General features: G+C 37.2%; 1 protein-coding gene across 5 annotated transcripts in view; it reads left to right on the top strand.

The window, feature by feature from the left end:
- The window catches only part of VPS13B (vacuolar protein sorting 13 homolog B), a 445653-nt gene that overhangs the window by 208962 nt on the left and 211627 nt on the right, over window positions 1–25064 (top strand). For all 5 annotated transcript variants that reach the window (XM_080340706.1, XM_080340704.1, XM_080340705.1 and 2 more), the window contains 3 exons: window positions 6988–7115; window positions 15196–15430; window positions 24801–25021. In XM_080340706.1, the coding sequence (XP_080196832.1) occupies window positions 6988–7115; window positions 15196–15430; window positions 24801–25021 (584 nt within the window). The remainder of the gene's footprint in view (window positions 1–6987; window positions 7116–15195; window positions 15431–24800; window positions 25022–25064) is intronic.

Raw genomic sequence — 25064 nt, 5'->3', positions numbered from 1 at the left:
CGATTCCGTCAGCCTTATGGGGAAATTGATATATTTGGTTTTAGATATATTTCATTATTTCTGTTAGTAGTAGTAGTATTAGTAATTGTATTAATCCTATTATATGTGTGTGTATATATATATATATATATATATATATACTTTTTTTTTTTTTTAATTAAAGCTATTTTAATTTTTCAACCCATAAGTCTCTTTTCTCCTTTCCGCTCTGGAGAGGGAAGGGGTTAGTAGAGAGTATTTGTTGTCTGTTTAATTGCCAGCCAAGCCTGACAGTGTCATAACAAGAAAGTTCAAAAACCTGTCCCAGATGGCCTTTATATTCTCTATTCTGTATAAATTGTCTGATTTCTAATAAGCACAGAACTCCTGTCACCAATTTCTACCTTCTTTCCCCTGCTTACTTACTTTCCCAGAGTTTGTAGAAACGTAGTATTTTTGAAATATTCATCCTGTCAAAATTTGATTTATATTGACCAGCAAATGTAAAAATAATTAGAAGATGAGTAAATGAGTTGCACATATATGCATAGAGTAAAGGATTGTATAAGCTTTGTTTCCATAGGAAACCAGGCAAGGAAAGATCCCCAGTTTTCCTTTCAGTCACTTTCTAATATTTGATAGTGTAGGTGCACGCTGGTCATTAGATTCTTATTATAACTGAAGCTTCTTGGTTGTTATGAGAAGTGTTAGTAATTTAATGTTGAAAGCTTTTATGTAGTCAGGCCACACCTGGAAAACTGTGTCCAGTTTTGATCCCCGCCATACAAAAAAGATGTGGACAGGCTGGAGGGGTGTCAAGAGAAGGGCCACAAAGATGATCAAAAGGCTGGGAAGCCACCATATGAGGAACGGCTGAGAGAACTGGGCTTGTTCAGCCTTGAGAAAAGAAGGCTTAGTGTAGACCTCCTCACTGTGTTCCAGTATTTAAAGGGTGGCTGCAAAGAAGATGGAGACCCCCTTTTGAGAAGGAGTCACATGGAAAAGATGAGGGACAATGGGTACAAGTGACTTCTGGGCAGATTCCAACTTGACACAAGAAGGAAATTTTTCATTATGAGAATGATCAGCTCTTGGAATAATCTCCCCAGGGAAGTGGTGGATTCCCCAGCACTGGACACTTTTAAAATTTGGCTGGACAGGGTGCTGGGCCATCATGTCTAGACCATGGTTTTGCCAAGGAAGTTTGGACCAGATGATCCTTGAGGTCCATTCCAACCTGGTATTCTATGAAGTAATTCTTAAAATTCCTTCAAGATACACACAAGACACTTCTGAACCACTATTACATACTTTTCCATAAAAGTGGAAGAAAGAGGAAGCTTTAAATGTAGTCATGTCTATATTTTATTTAGACCAGCTGATTCAGGGGTACTGTTTTTTATGAAGTTTCATTTTAAGTTAATAAACTTTCTCTTGAGTACATTGTGTCAGACTATGACCTATACTTAGCAAAACTGGATGCAATTACAGATATTTTTTTTTTCCCTGAAGTACAACTAGAATGCTGAATTAGATTCTTGCTAAAATGAGCTGTTGGAATGCAAAAAACTGGCAAATGTGAAAGAAGTCTGGCTGGTGAGAAATCAATGGATTATCTGAAGTATTTGAATTAGTAGGTCACTATTTCTGCTCAATGAACTGAATGATTATCGTTTATTCATGCTTGCTATAAAAAGTATGACTGATTTATTTGGTAAGATGAATGAAATTAAATAGATGCTAAATAGGCAAAGTAAAGTATAGGAATTTAAATCTGGTGCACATTAGGTAGGGTGCCTGAAAATACTAGGATCTTTATATTTTTATAAATGGGATTTAGTTCTTGGAAGGATTATTTAAAAGAAAGGTCTCCAGACACAGATGATTTATAGTAACTTTTAAATGGCTGGACAGTCACATAACTATATGGAAAATTAATTATTGTGAGTTTTCATAGTTAGTAAAATGTTTGACTTTTGTATTATCATGGCATGATTTCTTTAATTCAATGTGTGGATTTCAAAGATATTAATAACACAAAACCAATGTGGTTTGTCCAATGCTTTCTGTATGGAGAAATTGAAAGTTGAGAGAGAACGGGTGCTTATTTTTAGATTACATTTAAAAGACTGAGGAACTTCCAGTGTCTTTTTAAAAAGGCAGAAAACTGGGCAGAATTCCTTCTGCATTTTCTAGTAAAGTTCCTGCAAACCCAAGGCTGAAATTCTTACTTCATAGTATAAAATTTATTTGAAATGGTAAGCAATATTCAGATAAATTCAAACATGGACTTTAGATATGAGTGCACATATAACACATTTTTGTCATTAGTAATGTGGTAGCTCAGTTTTGCCTGTGAAAGGCTGTTAGTGATGTGTATGAAAGTGTCAGTCCTTTTTCAATTTTTGTTCCCAGAACTAAATAGGTTTGTTTTTTTCCAGAAATAGTTCAGCAATCATTAAGAATTTGGTGGGAGAAGATGCTGACCAATGCTTTCATTTATCTCTGTGTATGGACATAGGTGTTTAGTTCTGTTCCCTTGCAAATAAAAGAATATGTAGAGTTATGAGGAAAATTGGAATGCAAACCTAAGGATAAAGAAGCTTTTATAACAAGTTTCACTGAATTTTTATTTTTTCACAATGATATATATAAAATTGAAAAATTGCTGGTTTACAGACAAGGCCAAATATGTTTTGAAGCAGATGATTGTGGTTTTTTTCTTGTAAGGGGTTGAGGCGGTTTTTGTTTTGTTTTACATATGAAGAAACTAATTTTTTGTAAAAAAAAAAATCTGTAGGCCACTTGGATTTTTTTTCAGAGTTGTTTGAAGTTTCAGTTTTCTCCTCCACTGCATTTTAATCTCATTTCTAATCCCTTAGAGCCCTTGATCAGTTCTTTACTGGCTTGCATTTGTCGCAAACACCCTTGTATTTTTATTTCTGATAAAAAGCTGTATCTAGTGCATGAAAAGGTGAATAGATATTAAGAAATCCCAATGAGTTCTTTGACATTATGGAGACTACTTCTGATTTTATCAGAGGAAAAATAGTTCCAGAAAGAGCCATGCAATAATTCTACTCTTTCCTTTACTTTCTTTCTTTGTTAAAATACTGTTAATGTTCCTGTGTTTTCCTGTTGTGCCTTTTAGCAACTCTGATTAGTTTGCAGTAGCGTTTTTCTCAGCTTACCTCAGTTCTGCTGTGTGAGAAGCCGTGTGACAGGTGATGTGATGTGGGAAGGAAAGCTCGCCCAGCTTCTTGCAGGTCATATGGCAGATGCATTTTGAGTACGGTCATATGATGGGATGGTGGAGAGACTGTCCTACTGCAGGCTGCTGCTTGGGTGTTTCTCTACAAGCTATGTCTTTGAGTGGGAGCTCTCTGAGCTTTTGAGGGTCACTGAAGGTTTGCCTGCAGCACGATGACCTTTTCCACCCAGATATAAGCTGCTGCCCTCTTGATGCACGATGTGTCCAAGGCACACAGTGCGCTGGGAGAAAGGAGTTGTCTTGTGCCAGAGGGATGATCCATCATGGATCTGTACCACAGACAAACTAGGAATAAGGTATTAGCATTGTATTTCACCTCCCTTGAGTTCAATGGCTAGCCCCAAGGAGAGAGGGGGAACTGAGAGCACCAGGCCAGTGGTGAGCACAGATTACCATCATTCCTCAGCCCAGTAGTGGAAAATACCTGATCTGTGGCCTTTTCTGCTTTGGTTTATTTGAGGAAATGTCCATTTGCACCAAATCTTTGCACATCAAAATTTCTATTTCACCATTTGTGTTCCTTGTGTCACTGAATATTAATAGCACAGAGTAGCACCATTTTCCCCGAAGATCTTTATATGAATCGGACTTCTAAAGCACCCGGTTCCAAGTAGGCTAAAAATCACAAAGAAGGAGGCATATGTCTATATAAAGTCACCTCTATCTAGAATGTGTACGTTAAAGTCTTGCTTAGTGGCATCTTCTAAAAAGAAAGTACATTTATGACTGACTTTGCAGGATTGTGACTTGGAACTGCCTCAATACTTTAACCATAAGTTGTGAAATGAATTATGAACACTTCTGGTTCTGGTAGCTCAATCGTTATTGATCTGATCTGTCCTTTTCAAAAAGTCTGTTTGTTGCCAGCATATGTTCTGAACTTGATGGTGAGAGTGACAGCCTCTGAGTGTTTGATAGTTGATTGAAATAGTTGTGGTGTATATTTTTACAAAAATACCAATTACACAATATGAGTCTAGAAAATGAGAGAAGGAACATTTTCTGTTTCTGTACACTGTTTTTATTAAAAATGCAACTCTTACAACCTGAAGCCATTCTCCCGTTTCTGTTGTTTGGGTTTTTTTTTCTCTCGTTAGTTTGTGTTTCATACATATAATATTTTCTATCCAGCTATTGCTGACTGGCTCCTGGCGTCAAGACAAGGCTGATTGCAGTGCCAGGAAATGTTCCTAGGTTTTCAGTTCTGTAGTAGCTGAGTAGCAGCATAATTGTTTTAGGAGATTAACCTTCATACCGAGACAGATGGAGCTGATCCAGTCTACACGTCTACAGTTGAGGACTAGCCAAACACACATGACAGCCACACCAGCCTCTGAGCAACTGTCATCTGCTGCTGGCCTTGCCTGATCGGGAATTAAACATTGTTCTGGCCCAGCATCCCCTCAGACAAAGCTCTGGGACTTAGCGGTGCAGGAAAGAAATGAACACACAACTTCTTTTCTTTTCAGGTGTTACTTCTGTGCTTGCTTCTTCTTTCCACTCTGAAGCATCTCTTATTACTTCTCTGTTTTCTGTGATTTCTGGTTGAATGGTTCCTTACCTGTTTGTTTGGGTTTTGAGGTTTTCATTTTTTTGGTCTCTTGGTTCAGTATGGGGGATTACAGTGAAGCTGTTGTCTGTTGTGGATATCCCTGGCATTTGAATCAGCTTTGCGGGTTTGAATTGCACATCTATGAAGAGAAAGAACTGGTGCTTTGGTCAGCTCATTTTATTTTTAATTTAGGCATAGTCGTTAATGGCGTTAGAAAGTTGATTTCCCTAATTGAGAGAGAATTAGTGGAGTATGTTTCCAAACAAACAAAACATGGGAGACTGCAACAAAACCCAGCTTGAGATCCCACGCACAAAGAGTGCACTTGCTCAGTGACATAGGGTGTTTTACGTTCTAATATGTACTTTCATCCTGACCTGAACCATTCCTGTCTGTGAAATTTCCAGAGTCTCACCCACACTTGTATTCTGGAGTTCTGTGCTCCAGTAACTCTTTTTTTATTTTAATATTTCTTGATACTCAAGCAGTTACTAATTCTTACCTTGTAATATGTGTAGTGTAGGGCCTGACTCCACAGAGAAGATGGTGTGAACTGAGGTAGAGTAAGAAGTTAAAGCAGAACAGCTATTCCTCACTCAGTGTCTTTAACTTTATCCATTCATAATGTGAATGGATGCTCACTGCATGGCATAAAAGTGTCCACATGAGAAAATATTATGAAATAGCTATTACACGCTGCTTCTCCGTATGAACAATTTCCTTGCAGCACAGCAGACAACAAACAGCCCTGAGATGTCATGCTTTTTACAGTCCCATGATCGAATTTTCATTCTTTGTCATTCTAATAGATCCATAACTGGAGCCAGGAATATCTGAGAGGACCAATTATACTGCAGCTATAAAAATTCTTTCTTTTGACCACCTCCCTTTTTGAATATTTCGATTCCCCATCTAGTTTAATAAAGCTAATGCTTCTCTTTCTTTACAGATCATTTAAAATACTGTTTGTTGAAGGATATTTTTCTGGACTATTAATCTAGTCTTTTCTGGCCCTGATGGGAAAAATGTCACGAATTAATTCCTCAAGTGGCATTAACATTGCATGCTTTTGGCAGAAATTCACCTCTCAGATGTTTCATTTTTAATTCCTTGCATGTTTCCTTGCATGATCAAAACTGGCTGAAGATCCAGTGGTGCATACCAAAGGGGATGTACTTTGGCTCACCTGAGTTCAGTTGATAGCACAACTTTAAGACTTTTCCTGTAGTTTGTATGCCACAGATTTCTTATAGCTTTATAATTGGGAGACATAAATTGTCACACTTGTGCTGATTTCAATTTAGTTCAAAATGAAGCTATGAAGACTTCATAATTTATTCCTGCAGTTTGTCAGCTCAACATCACGTAGACCAAAGCTGGAAATGTTAAAGAAGCTGACAGTAATTCAGTGGGTATCCCAAAACATAAGAAGGAGGATATTCTGTAGGAGATGACAGGAGGAACTGTGTATTACACATACAATCTTTAATGAACTTATAGTTACTACTCAATCTCACTAGTCGTCTTTTGAGGTTCTACTGTGCTCACATTCAGTTAAATGCTTCTGATATCTGAAATCTTTCCATATTGATATTAGTAAATAATTAACAATTTAAGTGATTTTCTCCTTTTACTAGAAAACACTGGATTTTGCTGAAATATTTTATACTTTTACCTTTCAGCTTGGCAAAGTAAGAAAATAGTTTAATTTTTATGCCTTTTTTTGGAAGCATACTCACGTTTTTGTTAAGTGATTTTTTTTTAAAGAAAACAAATCTAAGACTGTCATTTAATATGGGCTGTCTTTCATTTCTTACAATGACTTTAGACAATTAAAACCCTTTTTAGATTACACTGGCAGCGATGTGTGTGAAAGCCTCTTTGATTGCTATTCTGTCACCAAATAGGTTATCACACCTTGAAAACTGTCTTAATTTGCTTAGGTCAAGCATTCTTCATAATATTTTATTAGCAGTTTACTTTTAAAAAATTTAAGCATTTCATTGCGTTTCTCAGCAGGCTGAACTGATACAGTTGCATTGCCAAGTTTCAAACTAGTAATAAACACCCAGTGAGAGAAAAATCTCTTTTAGAATTTCAAATAAGTAATCTTTTTCTTTGGTACCAGCAAGTACATAACTTAGTTATCTATCTTTGTGTAACTGCGTTTTGTTGTTTGCATTAGAGTCTCGTCCTTTGTCGCTTCCTGTGAAAACCATGCTGAACTCATCTGAAAGCAGCAGAAGTCCTGAAGAAACAATGAAGGAGTTTATTGGAATTGTGTGGAATGCAGTTAAGCGCCTTACACTTCAGGTAAGATGAAAAGGAAGTGAAAAAAAACCTGTCTCTCCAAAGTTTATGATACTTTTTATGCATCCTAGTGCTTTTTATTAGAGGGTTTTTAAAGGAGCTCCCGAGTTTTATTGTCTTATTTCAGTAGTTTCAAAGTCCTAGAGAATGAAAAATAAAATGTAGATTTTTGGTAACTTAAGGAAAGAATGCTTTGGTTTCAGAATATTAGTTTTCGCAATACTTTTTTTATATCTAAGGGGAAGGTCCTTTAAAAAATTATAGGAAGAAAAAATGCTTGTCGCACTTTTCTGTATTATAAACATGACTATACACCTTTTTATCGATATTTAGATTTGCAGAATACCTTCCTTTCTAAAAGTAATTGAGGAAAGCGTGTATGCTGAATATTTTCTTGGGGAGTGTGATAGAGTATGACATATTGTAGCCGTCATGGCTCAGCCACTCACTTGTCTACCTTTTTGTAAAGGACAAGTAGGTGACCACTTGGATGAAACCCAGGCTGCTCCAGGTTGTGATTGCTGATCAATCAGTAAAAGCAGAGATTTCATGTAGCAGTACATCTGCATGCTATACACAAAAAAGGCCATATTAGAAGTCCAGTGTTACCATGGCTTAGAAAGGCTAGAATTAAGACTTTGTTCATCCAAGTATGTATCAAGTGCCTGCTTAGAAATTACGCTTAGAATTATTATAATCTATGCCTTTTGAACAGTATATTCTGAGAGATTGTTATTTTATGGTACACCAGAATATACTACCCTGTTTCCCTGAAAAATAAGACCTAGCATGTTTTTTTCAAGATTGTTGAGGATGCTTTAAATATAAGCCCTACTCCAAAAATAAACCCTAGTTACAGATCATTTAAAAAGTCAATTTAAATAGTGTCTGGGCAGATGTACATGTAAAAAAGTAATAAGTTTTGCAGCAAAAATTTGTGTAAGACCCTGTCTTATTCTTAGGGAAACAGGGTATCAAAACAGGTTCTGTGTAAAAACAAAACCTACAAAAATAAACAACAAAACCAAAGCAAACAAAAACCCCAAACCAAACAAACAACTGCAAACAACCAAAAAAAAAACCCACAATGTAACTACATTTGACAGAAAGTAAGTGTTGAATACCTGCTCCTTTTTTCTACCAAGAAATACATTTATATACAGGCTCATGCCAGGACCTGTGTCTGTTTTACTTCTCTTTCATGCAAAAAGTACTTTTGATTCAAAATATTACAAAGTTTGAAAGCTTAAGTTTTGCTTGAGCAAGAACTTCAAACTTATGACTTGATTGCAGAACATACCAAAATTGGGGAGATGCTTTCTATTAACTATATTTAGTTTTCAGCCAGCTCTTTCATCATTGTTTTATAAGTATTTTGCTTGTTTTCCTTTCTTAATGTTGTCACCACTGGAGATTAGAATGGCTAGATAGGGATAGTCAGGAGAGAGAATTCGTAAGCTATTTGAAGGAAGCAGTGTATTTTTGTTGTGTGTCTGGGTGGTACATAGCACAATGGCACTCTCTATATAAATGAGCCTTACAATTTGAGTCATAATAAAAATAATAATAAAGAGGACAATGAAGAGCTAAATTTTTTATGAATGGGGGAAGATTGAGTCAGGACTAAGATATTCTGCAAGTACATTTTTCAAAGCGTACTTTGTTACATGAGCAACCAGCAAAGCAAATTTCTTCGAAGAATGGTTACGATACTGACAGCTAAAAGTGAAGTTTACCTGTTACCAAATAGGCAAACAAAACAAGAACAAAGGCTGTGTTCAAATGACTATATTTTTGTGGAAAAGAACACTGGTGACTGTGTCACAGAGACACCCCAAAAATCAATTTAAGCAGACAACAAGCTCCAAACAGGCTTTATTCTAGCCAGAATCGTTTAGCCAAGAAACCAGCTAGAAACAGGGTTATTTAGCAATCCAACAACATAAAACACAGGTTCAAGATACCAGTTGAGGATATATTATTGTATGACCACATGAGGATAATTATGATCCATAGCATGCACACATTCACTCCCCAAACCCAGAGCTAGAGGCCTCTTTGACTCACGGGGACCCAGCAGAAAATAATCCAGTGCCTGGGGTGGGTGAGGGCTGGCTCAAGGAGGTGTCCAGGGGGAAAATCACTTGTCACAGAGGAGATGAGGTCTCCTTAGATGACGTCCCCGACCCAGCTGTGTCTGTGAGGGTGAACACAGCGTCATCAGATGCCCCACTGAAGGCTCCGGTGTCATTGGGGTGTGTACAGCTGCCACCCAGTGATAGGCACATGTTTTCTCAGAAAGAGATTTTTTAAATGGATCGCTGCTATGACATAACACGCTCACAGATTAGAGCTAATACTGGCAGAGGATATTTTTGTATTAGATACTCCTTCTGGTGTTTGAGGTTCTACATTTATTTACTCTTTACAGTTTTTATAAGTTTAGTTTTTATCTGTGTTGAAATGAAATGGCCCTGTGAGTTCATACAACAGCTTACACACTTCTGAGGTGTTTCCTCCTTTTGTTTTGATCATACTCGAAGTATATGCCAGTCTCTGGGCAGAAGGACATTATGTGTTACCAGTGAAAAGTTTCAACAGACTCCAAGGAAACACCACAGGAAAAGTCCAAGAACTGCTTTCAAACAAATATGCAATAGTTCTTAGTGAAATGTGGAGGATTTATAGATATGCTTGCTGCTCCTTTTGTTATTGCTAGTAGTCCCTATGTCTGTTTTAGTTAAATATATTTTTCAGGACACAAATGCATATGCATAGCTTTTAACTTCAATACCAGCCTAAATGGGAAAGCTGAAATGTGTGCAAGGCGATGTATAGAGGATTAGAAGATGAGGGTTATGACTCTGTTATTCAGTTCAAGTACTGTATGATATATTTATTTTATTAAACATAATACACATTTTATTAAACACAGAAGTATATTTATATGTTAAATTCCTACAGATTTTCTGTGTTTTATTATCATTTGGCATGAAAAAGGCAAATTTCTAGAATATTTTGTCTGGTTAAATGCTGGAGAACTTAGCCTCCAAAGTTTTTGCTAAAACTATTTTCTTGTTCCTGGATCTTTTATTAACACAATTGTAGAACAGAAAAGTCTGTAGTTGTCATCAGATAAAACAGAACTTCATAACTTAAAATCATCAAAGGATTATTCTTTTAGTGGAAGTTTGAGTAAGTAAATGTGTTTGGAACCAAAGTAACTGGAAAGTTTATTTTGGATCCAAAGCTGGTACTTGCTTAGCCATAGCCCTGGCTTGCTCGTGATAGAATAGTGCATGAAGATTTTGTGCATTGGAGTTGTGGTCAGATCTTAGTATTTAAGTGAAAAGACTTTATACTTAACTATAAAAAGTTGTTTTTGTTATTTAGTTGTTGTAGGATTTTATGTGCAGCCTTGAAGCCTTTTTGGCAGTTACACTGTGTGGGAGGGTCATACGCACTTTTCACATATTCTTTGTACTAATAGTTGCTAAAATTGTGCAGCAGTGTAAATACAATTATTTTTAATAGGTTGTTAGTGCTGTATTCCAGTGAGAATAGTGAAGGATCTGTATTAAAAGCAAATTAATTAATGAGTAATGTTGCAATGAATGCCAACTAAACTAGAGTGTAATTATTACATATAAAACTTAGCCAGATATTCTACTTGCCTTTAAATATCTCTGAAATTATTTGAAAAAATTAGTCTGTTTCCTGAAATTATTGAAAATAATATTTTCTTTAAAGCATGTAACTTGTACAAAATTTTAGTCAAAGTGACCGTTGACTGGAAGAACAGAAGTGTAAGGATGAGAGTGCTGTTCTTTGCACAGTGGCCCTTTGTTCATGGGCAGAAGAGATTCTGTGACTTGTGACAGCAGTTACAGGTGGCAGCGGTTACGAGATGAGATGATTTCTTAAGTTGGTTACTTAGCACAAGCTGACAAAAAATGAAATTTTCTGTAACTGAATAAAAACTTTTTAAAACCAACCTTTCTTAGAAAAGGAATACTGTGTAGTGCTAAGACATTGTGCTTTAAGCAATAGATGAAAATGCAGCTGGTCCATACTGTATTCACTTGTATGTACAGGTAGCACGTGCTCTTAGTTCTGTTACATGCTCTGCTTTCCATTTATACCCTTTTTACCATTTGTCTAACTGCAAAACATGGATTTCTGGCCTGCCTTTTTAAATTTTAACAAACAGTGTGTGTTTGGCTCGATTGCAAATGGTCTAATTGGGTAGAGCTCATTTGGATGTCAAAGGCCTTGTAATAACAACTGCACCAGAACCCCTAAATGAGTTGTGCAACGGTGATGCTTTGCAGTTTTGGGAGTCATTGTGAGTTTATATTCTTATCTGAAACTCCCAGAAAAACATATTAGCCTTTTTTGATGGGAGCATCTGATGGATGATGATTAATGTGGAGAGAGGTCACTTCCCAGGAGACACCTTTATGTGTGTGTCACCTTGTGGGTCATCCTTAGTGCCTTTAATTGGTTTATATAGCTATAGAATGTGGGAATGGAATCTACTTATGGTATCACTGTCATGAAAGGATGTAAAGACTCAGGGCCCTCTTCTTTGCATTTGTGCAGGATAAATATGGCATGTCACTTTTGTTTCACTCCCTTCCACACACCATCCTCAGTTAGGAAGACCTAATTCTTCTGCAGTATATATTTCATGGTTTTCTCTATCGAGCAACACTCTCTTTTTACAATTATAAGATTAATTATAACATGGATATAATAATTATAATATGAATTAAAATAATACATTTATCCCAGTAGTTTAATACTTTCCTTTTTATATAACAGAGATCTCAAAGTCATTGCACTTTTTTTTAGACTTATACATTAGTAAAAGCTTAGAGCAATATGCTTGGCGTAACTTTTTAAAAGTAGACGGGAAAATACTGCTTATTTCATTGGTTTGTTGTTAGTGTACACTACTTAGGATGTATAGGCCTTGACATAATAGAAATGAAAATAGGGGGTGATTCTGTTTCAAGAATTTGTAATAATTCCTCCTCTTTAACACATGAATGTATTCAGTATTGGCAAAAGAACACGTTGCTACCAAAACTGAAATAAGATCCTTGAAACAGAAAGGATGTTGCCATGGAAAAATGAAGTAACACTCAGTGCAGCTGCGAAGCATTAATGAATAGGATATTTTTTTAAAAGATCATTTGTGTTTGGTGTGGCTTGGAGGGTCCCAACCAGATGGTTTCCATGAACAGGATCTGACCCCCAGCTTGAGGACTTCTTACTGGCAGATTACTTCATTTTCTTTCCCTTGGATTGTCAGATCCTTACATTAATGCAAGATTTACTGCTGCAGATTTATATTCAGTTACATAAATCAGTCACATTTTACATTAAATTCACAATTTTAGATGCACAGTTTAACACTTATTTAAAAAGTGTAATAAGATTTATATGATAGCTTTAATATATACTATTGATGTAGTTTAATATTAATATATTTGGATTACATATATTTTAAGCACCTTCTGATTGGTGAAGCAATCTGTAGCACACATTCTCGCTTTTGTCCAATATATAATGCCATCATTTTAGGTGCACTCTTCCATTTCTTCACTGGGACTTGTTATTAGACAGACCTCCAGATTCTGTCAAACAAATGTATGGAGATTCCATTGAAGTTGATGGGTGTGTGTAAGTAGAATTTACCCCTGAAAAGTTCAACAGATGCAATTCAGTTTTGTACTTACTGGGCCCTTGTGCATCGAAGTTGGCAATTTCTTATGTAATTATAATTATTGCATGATTTGCCTAAAAACGTGGGATTTTGCCTTATGTTTGTTGAGTCTTTGAAATGCTGCAATGATGTTTTGCAAAATTCATTTATTCATATAAAGCTTGAAATGAAACACAAGTAAGCAAACCGTATCTGTAAGCAAACCTGCACTGTTACACCTGGAGGGCCTGATGCCATCATGTAAACCCCACCAAAATTCATGGTCCAGCTCCCATTCAGTTGTTTGAAAATGAATGGCAAAGTGATGCCCACATGAGCAAGAGTTTCCCTCAGGCCTCTGAAGGAATGAAACTGTTGTAATTTCACTTCAATATTCTTGACACAACAAAGAAAATAAAACAAATTATCTGAATAACTTGTCTTCAGTACAGAGCTGTACTGAACTGTAAATTAAGTGTAAAAACTCTACTGGGCATTGTCATCTCTTCTCAAGAGTACTTCATAATACATCTCCTGTAGATCCTGCTGCTGGTAATGTGATAAACTATAGCATCTCTCCAAGTTGGTGGAATTTTTGGATTATTATTACCACATGGTTTATATAACCAGACAGCATTTGATGTTAATCATCATGGATATATATATATATATATGAAGAATGGATGATTTGTTATAAACTGTTTACTCAGCAAATGCACTGATAAAACAAAAGTTATACTGATCGTAAGTTCTTTTGTCATCCATTTATCATTATCCCAAAGTAGCTTGACCTGCAACCTCTTACTAATAGACCAGAAAACGGTCTAATGTGTCACTATAACAATCTTTCCAAATTGACACAATGACTAATTTACCAGATTGAAAAAAAAAAATCCAAATCTATTACATCTGTAACAATACACCATTGCTTTTCATCCAGTATAAATAAAGTACCCTCTGCAACCTTGGATCAATAAACTACTTATCAAAGATGTAATTAACTTAATTGTAGAACTCAAACAGTTCTGAAACTAGAAACAAACAGAGACTTCATGTAACAATGTATTTATTTTTGCAAAATTCTACTTATATTTTTCTGCAGTGAATTCTTGTCAGTTTGCCTAAGCAAAAGGGCACAAAAATGCTGAAATAAAAATGAATATGTATTCACACTAGGCTGGCAAAGTACTTATGGTGCTGAGGAATTCCAGTTCTATTGCAAATCACTATTGTGTTCTTGAGGGACTACTGGCCTTCAGGGGAGGGCATGAAGTACAAACCTTGCTTGTCAGTTTTAAGCTGTCATGTCTTTAATGATGTCAAATTGAGACACTCTGTTACGTAAGTTTACAGCAAACAAATGTTCTTTTTTTACTGCTACAAATAACATCTTGTGTCCAACATTTTGTACACTAGACTTTTCCAAACAACATGAAGAAATGAACTGAATCATAGTTTGTAGCGCTTAACAAAGCGTTCAAGTGTGCAGCCTGTTAGGGCTATTTGATATCCAGGTGCAGAATATTACTTGTAGGAGCCAAGCAAGACTAATGGTCTGCAGCTTATGCTGCCTCCAAGTGAACAAGTCATGGTGAGTTCAGTTCTTAGTTTGGGTTCACTCAGCCTTGCTAGAAGCTCATAAGGAGATGGTAGTATGGTCAAAAATGTTTCAAGTGACAGCACTGCTTGAAAAAAAACCCTGTTATTTCATATGAAACCACATGCAGAGCTTCTGATTTGCGAGGAAAGAAGGACAAAGGCTGTGTAAACTTTGTGAACTTTCTTAGTTTCTCTTTGTGCATGTATATACCTATCCATTTGTTTCATAGTCACTTTTCCACTAAAGTTTATATTTTTCCTAGTTTATCTGATTATTACACTTTTTGTACATGGTCATTAGTGTCAACTACAAAGTAAAGACAGACTTTTCCCTCAAGTAGGTCTTTCCAGAAAGTAACAACATATAAAATGTTAGTTAGTTCTAGAGGCTGAGCTATTGCTAACAAAAGCTAATGAACTGCAAGAAGAGAGCTTTCTCAGCTTTATTGTGAGAGCATTTTCTGACTCAATTGTGCTTTGTGTAGAAAGCTGTTGAAACGTAGATAAATGTATGTTTGGTTTATATGATCAAGTTTACAGACCAAACCACGCTTTTTCTTCCCTCCCCTACCATAATAATAATTTAAAAGATTATATTGTTTTCCAATATTTCATGTTATCTTTCCTCTTAATTCAATTAAAAGCTAAGGTGACTTTCAGTCAGTGATGATGGATGAATTACGTGGTATTTTGTACCAAGATGAATACTCCCCATTGGGAGAAAAAAATGGTAATCTGTTTCTGAGAAATCTTTCTTGTCTTTGTTTTTTTCAGCTTGAAGTGCAATCTTGTTGTGTGTTCCTTCCGAATGACAGCCTGCCTTCCCCAAGTACTATTGTGTCGGGTGACATTCCTGGCACTGTGCGGAGCTGGTACCATGGGCAGGCCGCAATGCCCGGCACACTTGTCGTCTGCTTGCCCCAGATAAAGATTATGAGTGCTGGGCACAAACACATGGAACCGTTGCAGGAAATCCCATTTGTTGTGCTGAGACCCATCTTGGAAGAAGGTAGTGTGATAAATTCAAAAAAGGCTTACTCTTTAATTTCCATTTTTAACTGTTATGAAAATTATCTTCATTTTATTTTGCAAACTTTTGATTTTGTACTGCTTTTTTAGCAGTATGTTATGTATTATCGATGGCTAGAAATACGAATGGTTTGGCCCACAGAGATCAATGTGAAAATCATTATCAAAGAGCTAGTTCTGTGATGTGTTTTGTATGTTTGGTGAAGCCAAAGGAATTCAGAAGTGCCATTTTTACCTTCGTTGGTTTTGTCATTTGAGTTACTGTGTAGCCACAAACAATTGGTTTCACACAACAGGAGGGGGCAGTGAGTTGCAAATTCTAAGATGGAATGGAGACATGTTTGGAAAAACTTCTCATACCAGCCAAAAAAGTCTTGGACCTGACATTCAGACTGGACATTAGGAAAAAGTTCTTCATGGAGAGAGTGGTCGGTCACTGGAATTGGCTCCCCAGGAATCAATGTAAGATGAGAAAATAAATTCATAAATATAGCAGACTATCAGAAGGAAAGAATGAGACTTTATTGGTCCTCATGACAGGCAACAATTGTGCTCTGTTTTGTGTCTATAGGGATTGTAGCAATGTCTTTGTAGAGATTTGGAGAAAAAAATGAGGTTTATACGAGTGTTTATGGGGGTATGCTTTAATGTGTAGCCAAAGGAAGAAAAATAGCATGGTAGTTCTTATTTGAAAAGCTGGTATTTGATAGATGTTTGAGTTGTAGACCAATCTGAGGAAAGAATTAGCATTCTGTAGCTAATTGAGAAATGAAAGGAAGGGATAAGGTGTCAAGGACCTAGCAAGTGAAAACTGCTTATGTTCAATACTATTTTTTTTAAAAATAGAGCCCTTAAAACTTATCAAAGTAAATGGTAGATGGTTTTGCAGCAGTATTCTGAAGGAATACTGATGTAAAAATCTTGTTCTACAGATATTCATACGAAAAATTGTGTATTGGAAATAGGTGAGCCAAGTGTCCCTAACAGTCTTCAGTCTTGGGGTTTGGGTTTATTTTAATGGCATCCATGAGATCTAACTTCATGATCAAGTTTAAAATCTCATGGTAATGCCAGTTGTTGTGGTTTAATTCCCGCCAGCAGCTCAGCCCACACAGCCACTCACTCATTCCTCCTTGGCTGGATGAGGAGAGAATTGGAAGGGTAAAAGTGAGAAAACCCATGGGTTGAGGTAAAGACAATTTGATTTCTAAAGCAAAATCTGTATATGCAAGCAAAGCAAAATAAGGAAGTAATTCACTACTTCCAGTCAGCAGGCACGTGTTCGGCTGTTTCCAGGAAAGCCAGGCTCCATCACATGTCACGGGTACTTGGGAAGACAAATGGCATAACTCCAAATGTCCCCCCCTTCCTTCTTCTTCCCCCAGTTTTATGTGCTAGGCATGATGTTGTATGGTGTGGAATATCCCTATGGTCAGTTGGGGTCAGCTGTCCCAGCTGAGCCCCCTCCCAGCCTTTTGTGCACCCCCAGCCTGCTCGCTGGTGGGGGGTGAGGAGCATAGAACACCATAATGCTGTGCAAGCCCTGCTCAGCAGTAACTAAACCATCCCCATGTTGTCAACACTATTTTCATCACAAATCCAGAACATAGCACCATACCAGCTACTGTGATGAAAATGAAGTCTATCCTATCCAAAACCAATATGTCCATGTAGGGTTTGTTCATTATTGTATTATTGGGCTATATTATTTGGAAAGAACCGTTGCTGGTTTGTGCACTCATTCTGTAGTGGAGTGGGAGATGCAGAAATTGTTCCATTGCTTTTGCGACAGCATTTTCTGGGAAAATTATTGTGTTTTCTGCATGCCTGTTGCTGAACCATAAATAATTATGATGGGTATGCTATGAAAAATTAATTCTAAAGCACATTCAAGAGCTACTCCCGCTCCTGCCATCTGAAATTTATTTGTATTTATAACAGTGTTTTCCCTCTCCCTTTGTTCTGCCACTTATATTGGACCCTTCTCCTCCTTCCTGTAGTTTAACTTAACTCACAGCAACAAAAAGAAAGTTGTAGTTTTTAATACAGAAAGTCGTATTAGAGATGCTGCCAAATGAAAAGGGGGAAAAAAAAAAAAAGAGAAAGGTTTATGTGTTTATCTCAATAACTTTAAGTAGGATTGGTCTAATTTGCTAATCATAGTGACAGATAAAAGATAAATAAATTTAACCAAGGTCTTTTGTTTGTTTTAAACCAATGATGTAATTTAAACCATTTATGAAAATAAGGAGTCATTTGAATTTTGTCAAACCCAGATTTCAAGGAAAGATCCTAGTGAGAGAAAAGAATCCCTCTGGTTGGGATAAAGCCTATGTTAAGGAATTTATTTGTGTGTGGCTTTGTGCTCTGGGAATAATGCCAAACAGAAGTTCTCACAATCTTGATATTTTTGATTCTCTGATGGAGCTGTTGCCTTCTCCCAGGCCAAAACTCCCCCTTAAACAGACTATTAAAAGTTTTCTCAAAGCCTTTAAGTCACCTTCTTTGTTTCTTCCCATGCAGAGGTAAATAATTTTGACGGGCTTTTATTGGGAGGGTCTCTTAATTTGTGCTTTGTATTTGAACAAGACTTCAGGGACATCGTGTCATGTTACCATTTCTCTGAAATTGTATTCAACCTTGCTTTTCCTCAAAACTATGTTTTGAATAAATAATTCTTTTATAAAGAAGATACAAGTAAAAGTCTTGTTTGCAAGGATGCAATGTTACTTTTAAGAAAGCTGTGTGCTCATTCGTGTGTTTTTCTTATTCCATGAAAAACTAAAGAGGAGGAAAAGGGAACATAGTGATATTGTCATTTGGGGATATTGCAACCTGCTCAGAGACTTGTTGACCTCAAGATGTCAACATACTGTAAAAATAGCTTATACAATATCCCACAGTCAGGTCTTTCCATTTTTTTCAGAGTTCTGATATATTTATTTTCTGAGGTAATTGTAGTTTTTGTGAATGCTTAGAAGAACATATTAAGTACAACAGTTCAGAAATATAACTTAGCTCAGTCCTGCTGAGTAACTTAGGAACAGAAATAGTTTTATCTATGTAAAGAAGGAGATACTCTGTTGAACTTGTTGCATAACAAATACAATTAAATAAGTTCATAAAAAGGTATTAAATTACATTAAGTATTATCTTGATAGTTCAAATCAATCAGATGATAGAACTGTGAGGTAGTATTCATCGAGGAAATTAAAATAGAATCACAGAATCATAGCACAGCCCAGGTTGGGATGGACTTCGAATGATCATCAAGTCCAAACATCCATGGCAAATGGAGCCTAGATGAGACTATCCAGCACCTTGTCCAGTCATGTCTTGAAAACCTCCACTTCCCTGGGGAGTTTTTTTTCAGTGAATGATTGTTCTTACCATAAAAAATTTCTTTCTTGAAACAAGATGAAACCTCTCCTGGTACAACTTGTACCCACTGCACCTTGACTTCTCAGTTTTATCTACTTGTAAACAGGGGGACCTGTGTCCTATTTGTAGCTGCCCTTTAAGCAAAATAGTTGCAAAGAAGAAATAAAATAGTTAGGAACTCAGTTGGAGCAGAACCAAATTTTTTAGAGACCTGCTTAGGGTGACTTATGACTCTTTGCATGCTTTTATACATCCAGCTTCAAGTACCTGACAATTCATCTATCTGTTACAATATGGAAATAAATTGAAGACATGAAGGGAACTAAAATTTTGCTTTAGATAAGTTTTGGAGTAATAATGAGAATACTTTGGGCATCTATGAAATCTTCCTATGTTTAGAAGTTTGTATTTTTATTATTTTAATTTAGAATCTTTTCCTGGCCTCCACTAATTTTTGAAACAGTGTCTTGGTTTAAACCCCAGCCAGCAACTAAGCACCACGCAGCCTCTCGCTCACTCCCCTCTGGTGAGATGGGGGAGAGAATCGAAGAGTAAAAGTGAGAAGACTTGGGAGTTGAGATAAAGGCAGTTTAAGTAAAGCAGAAGTTGCACACGCAAGCAAAGCAAAACAAGGGATTCATTCACCACTTCCCACGGGCAGGAAGGTGTTCAGCCATCCCCAGGAAAACCGGGCTCCATCACATGCAGCGGTTACTTGGGAAGACAAACACCATCACTCCAAATATCCTCCCTCTTCTGCTTTCTTCTCCAGCTTTATATACTGAGCATAACATCATATGGTGTGGAATATCCCTTTAGTCAGTTGGGGTCGGCTGTCCGAGCTGTGCCCCCTCCCAGCTCCTTGTGCCCACCCTGCGCCAACCTGCTCGCTGGTGGGGTGGGGAGCAGAAAAGGCCTTGACTCTGTGCAAGCCCTGCTCAGCAATAACTAAAACATCCCTGTGTTATCAACACAGTTTCCAGCACAGATCCAAAACATGGCCCCATACCAGCTACTGTGAAGAAAATTATCCCAGCCAAAACCAGAACAACTAGTTACTGTATTTTTTAGTCTGTTCTCCCTGCTCCAATACTTTTTTTTTCTTTCCCCTCTCCCTAATAATGCTGCGGTGGCACATGTAAGATGTGCCTCTTTAGGTTCATGCCAGTAACTTCTTAGGAATCCATCTTTGTAAAAATATTTGGTTAGGTCAGATACAGTAATATATAGATACTTATGTGAGACACAATAAAATAAATTTCAGAAACTAGTATTCAAAATTGTTGTTGATATTGCTAGATATCATATTCACATTCTCACATGGACAGCAGTATACTGACAATCATGTAAAACAGTGTATTCCAAAGATTTAAATCTGAGAGATGGCTTTGGCTTGTGAACGGTGACTAATTGTATAACCTCACAGATTTCTGCATAGTATGTTTAAACTCAGTAAGTTGTCAGGTATCTTGTAGGGAAATAGAAAATTAGGGCTTCTAATCCTAGTGTGTGAATTAATCACAATAATAGAATCATAAAAAGGTTTGGTTTGGAAGAGACCTTAAATATCATCTAGTTCTAACCTCAGTGCCATGGGCAAGGACACCTTCTGTTAGACCAGGTTGCTCAAATGAAATGCATTGGTCAAAAATTACTACAGCGTAATAGAAGCATATAGGTTTCAACCTTCAAAAAAGGCAATTAAATGTTTTAAAGTAGAGCAACAGTATGTTGGCATTCTTAGAAGTTATGATCTTGCATTAGATTTTTAAAAATGCTCAACTGCAATATAACAACTGAATAAAAATTCTGTCATTTTTATGATTAATATTTGACTTTCAAATAGTGTGCTATTTGAGTTTACATTCAATGTCACCTTCTGCAAAACATGGTAATTATTGAATTTAACTTACGTATTATGGTTAATAACTGTATAAAATTAGTTCTCACATTTTAGTGACATTCTTCAGTAGCTGAATAGAAGTGAAGTCTGCACAAACAACTTGTTAGTGTTGCATTCAGCTCTTAGACCTCTCTAGTAGCTGGGTTTAAGTTACAAAAGCCTGTTCATTTGTGGTTATGTTTACAGTCTGTGGAACTAGATCTTACCTGCTGAAAGTGAGCTCTGGGCTTGGGCAGAGCCCTCAGAGCTTTTGACTGGGTGCACCTCAGATACGCAGCCGCACAAATGTGTCCCTGTTGCATGACAGGGAGGAAGTGCAACAGTGACCAAACATGTAATGATTGCAAGATCTTTTTCTTTTAAACACTGCATGTCACATGAGAATGTGAGCGCATTAGAAATCCGTGTGAAGACCTTGCAATATGGATACAGAAAGGGAAATGATTGCAAAGGATACCTCTGGCAAGCCTGGGAATAGATCCCCGATCATATGCATGATAAGGTTTTTGTGATCTCTCTCCTGCCATAACTAATTTTAAACAAACAAAATTTTTCTTCTGTACAACTGTCAACATGGTATACACGACATTGCATACAAATGCCACTTCTGCAATCTGATTTTTGAAATAAAGGGAAGTGTCACATAAAGGTGAGAGCAAACATAGCAATTATTGGTAGTTAAGGGTATTTATCAATATTGTGTGTCATGGAAATGGAAAGGCTTATAATGAGCATTAACTCTAGCTAAGAAAAAAGGTGCATCAAATAACTACCAAAGAAAGTGCTTGCACATAGCCAAAATTTGTAATTATATGTATTGGAAAAAATTACTCAAGCACTGTAGGAAAGGAGTCTTGCTAAACCGTTGCAAATAGCAGATAAATATTTCAGCATAAAAGAATCTCAACAATTAGGTGTCAAAACAATAGCATACACAAATGAGTAGGTTAGATGTAGACAAAATATCTGCCAAGTGTGGCACTGGTTTTTCCTTCCTTCCTACAAATAAATAAGTTCGAAATAAATCCTATAAACAATGTTGGTTTTGATGTTTAGACACTTTGAATTAATTATTTAAACAGTTTCATAATACCAATCTGCAAATGAATGCAGGTAAAGCTTTTTAAAAATGACTAAATCAAACATAGGTACAGCAACAAAACAGGATTTATCCAGATGGGCAGTTCCAGATTAATGTTAGAATGGTCACATAGTGTGTATGGAGCTGAAGAAGAAGTAATTGATGACATTAGGGGAATTTTAGAGTTGTAAATTTGACATGTCTTTACTACCGCGTTTGTTCATCATACTGTGGTTTCTGTACATTGATAAAATTTCATCAATGTTTTCTTTTTAAGGGAGAGAATGCATGGAGCGTAGTAGAGTTAACATTCAGTATTTTCTTTGGATATTCTTTCTAATCCATAAAAATACAAATGATGTTAATTTACTGTGGTGGTCACAGAGAAAAACAAAGTTCATGTGTAGTAATTTGAAACATGTCATTAGAGTTGACTTCACGTTTCCATTTTTCCCATCTGTTACAATTAATATTTTTTGTTTCTTGGGTGATTGCACTTCGAAAAAATACAGATTGCTAACTACTTTAAAACTTCTAGTCTGAAACCTTTCCAAAATGTTTTCCAGTTACTTTGACTGAGCTGAGTTCTTCAGTATGCAATAGCTTCAAACTAAATTACTGAAGTTTTCAGTTCTTTCTTAGGATGAGACACATGGACTCTACTGATACATACTCCCGACCATATAAATTTCTAATGTTTATTTTAAAAAACACAGTTAACACTTCATTTGTGCTATTTCTTAGTGATGTGATTTCTCAACAGGACAGAGTTGACCATAGGCCGCACCAGACAACAAACACAGTCTCCGTGTATTGTTTAAGTATACTGGTTTGAATTCTTATTGCCCTGTGAGCCTCTAAGGGCCCATTCCATTGTATATTTATTTGTGTTCCATCTTCTGTTCTGATTCTCAAGATTGGCTTCCATGCTTCTGAGATATTAGGTTGATTTGGACTCTTCTTACAGATGACTCCAGGCCCAAATCTTGAAAAACAAAACTTCATATGAAATAATAATCTGAAGTTTTATATAGGAAGGAGAGCTTTTCTCTGTCTCTTCCTCCAAATGAATGGGCTCTGTACAAAGACGACGACTGTTTCAGCTCAGACTGCGGTTTGTGGATGCTCACCAGCCTGGTGTATTTGGATCTGAGGCTGCATCCAGCTACTTTTATGTTTCTTTGAATTGGGACAGGCAGTTTCTCTTGATGGGTTGAAAATTCATATACTGGGCACAGGTTCTCTGTATATCTGGAATATTGTGTCCAGTTCTGGGCCCCTCAGTTCAAGAAGAACAGGGAACTGCTGGAGAGAGTCCAGTGCAGGGCAAGAAAGATGATTAAGGGAGTGGAGCATCTCCCTTATGAGGAAAGGCTGAGGGAGCTGGGGCTCTTTAGTTTGGAGGAGACTGAGGGGTGACCTCATTAATGTTTGTAAATATATAAAGGGTGAGTGTCAGGAGGATGGAGCCAGGCTTTTCTTGGTGACAACCGAGATAGGACAAGGGGCAGTGGGTACAAACTGGAACACAAGAGGTTCTATTTAAATTTGAGAAGAAACTTCTTCACGGTGGGGGTGATGGAGAACTGGAACTGGCTGCCCAGGGAGGTTGTGGAGTCTCCTTCTCTGGAGTCATTCAAAACCCACCTGGACACCTTCTTGTGTAGCCTCATCTAGGTGTTCCTGCTCTGGTGGGGGATTGGACTAGATGATCTTTCGAGGTCCCTTTCAATCCCTAACATTCTGGGATTCAAGTGGGGACAAAAAGACCCAGCTTCCTCAGCAGAAAATCTGATAAATTGAATGTTGAAGACTTTCTTTAGAGGACAAAAGAACAAGCCTGAAATAAGTGTTATGCTCTTGTATTTCTAAAGGACAAAAAAAACATCTGTTTTGCGTAGAATGAGAATTACCCATGGATCTTTCATTGTCTCATTTTCCTCACTTCTGTTGAGCGTTGTTTGGGTTTTGTTTCAGTGTCTCTTGCAGAGCCTAAACTCTTTTTCTGCGACCCAGTTATCAAATGTAGGATTGTACTGGGTTCACGTGGCAAGGTTTTAGTGGTGGAGAGGACTGCAGGGGTGGCTTCTGTGAGAAGATGCCAGAAACTTACTCCAGTTCCAGCTGGCTCCAAGATGGACCAGCCGCTGGCCTAGTCTGAGCTCATCAGTGATGGTAGTAGCGCCTCTGAGAAAACGTATTTAAGAAAGGGGAAAAACTGCTATGCAACAGCAGCTGGGAGAGAGGGCTGAGAATATGGGAGAGAAACCACAATGCAGATGCCAAGGTCAGTGAAGGAGGAGGGGGAGAAGGTGTTCCAGGTGCCAGAGCAGAGCTTCCATGGCGGAGAAGATATCCAGCCTGTAGTTCATAGAGGACCCCACCACACCAGAGCCAGGTGGATGAGTCCTGCAGGAGGCTGTGACCCTGTGGGAAGCCCGTGCTGGAGAAAGCTTCTAGCAAGACCTCTTCCCCTGTGGAGAAGAGCCCAGGTTGAAGCAGGTTTTGTGGCAGGATCTGTGACCCTGCGGAAGGACCCCCATCCTTTCCTGAAGGACTACACCCCATGGAAGGAACTCGTGCTCTAGCAGTTCTTGAAGAACTGCAGCCTGTGGGAAGGTCCTACGTGGGAGAAATTCGTGGAGGACTGGTTTCAGGATATTCTTCAGTTTGAGGAAAATCATATAAGGCAAAAAGACTGTTCGTCAAATATTATGTTGTACATGTTTGCTGTTTGGGGTTAATTTTTTTTTCTTTTCCAGGTTCTTCAAATTGTATTACTATTGCTTAGATCTCAATATATAGAATGGAATTGATTGTTGAATTTATATTTGTGAGAGTTTGGGATCAGTTTAATGGTTGTTGATTGCACTTGCTGACATTTTAAGGGTGTTTAGATAAGGTCTTTGCTGAGTTGTGAGAAAATAATAGCCTAGGTTTTATTATGCAGTTATGTAACTGTTTTTCCTTCTTTTTAATCATTAGGTGATGCTTTCCCATGGACTATTAGTCTGCATCATTTCAGTATATATACTCTTCTTGGACAACAGATGACACTTAATTTAGTGGAACCAATGGGCTGTACTTCTACTTTAGCTGTTACTTCCCAGAAACTGCTCGCTTCAGGGCCAGAATCCAGGCACTCCTTTGTCGTCTGCCTCCATGTCGACCTTGAGTCCCTTGAAATAAAATGCTCCAACCCCCAGGTTGGTACATTTAATTGATTTATGAAAGGAAATTAAAATTAAC

This window comes from Nesoenas mayeri, assembly GCF_963082525.1.
Source record: "Nesoenas mayeri genome assembly, chromosome: 2".
NCBI lineage: Eukaryota > Metazoa > Chordata > Aves > Columbiformes > Columbidae > Nesoenas > Nesoenas mayeri.
Note: the sequence above shows the minus strand (reverse complement) of the source record. Positions and strands in the feature narration are given on the sequence as shown.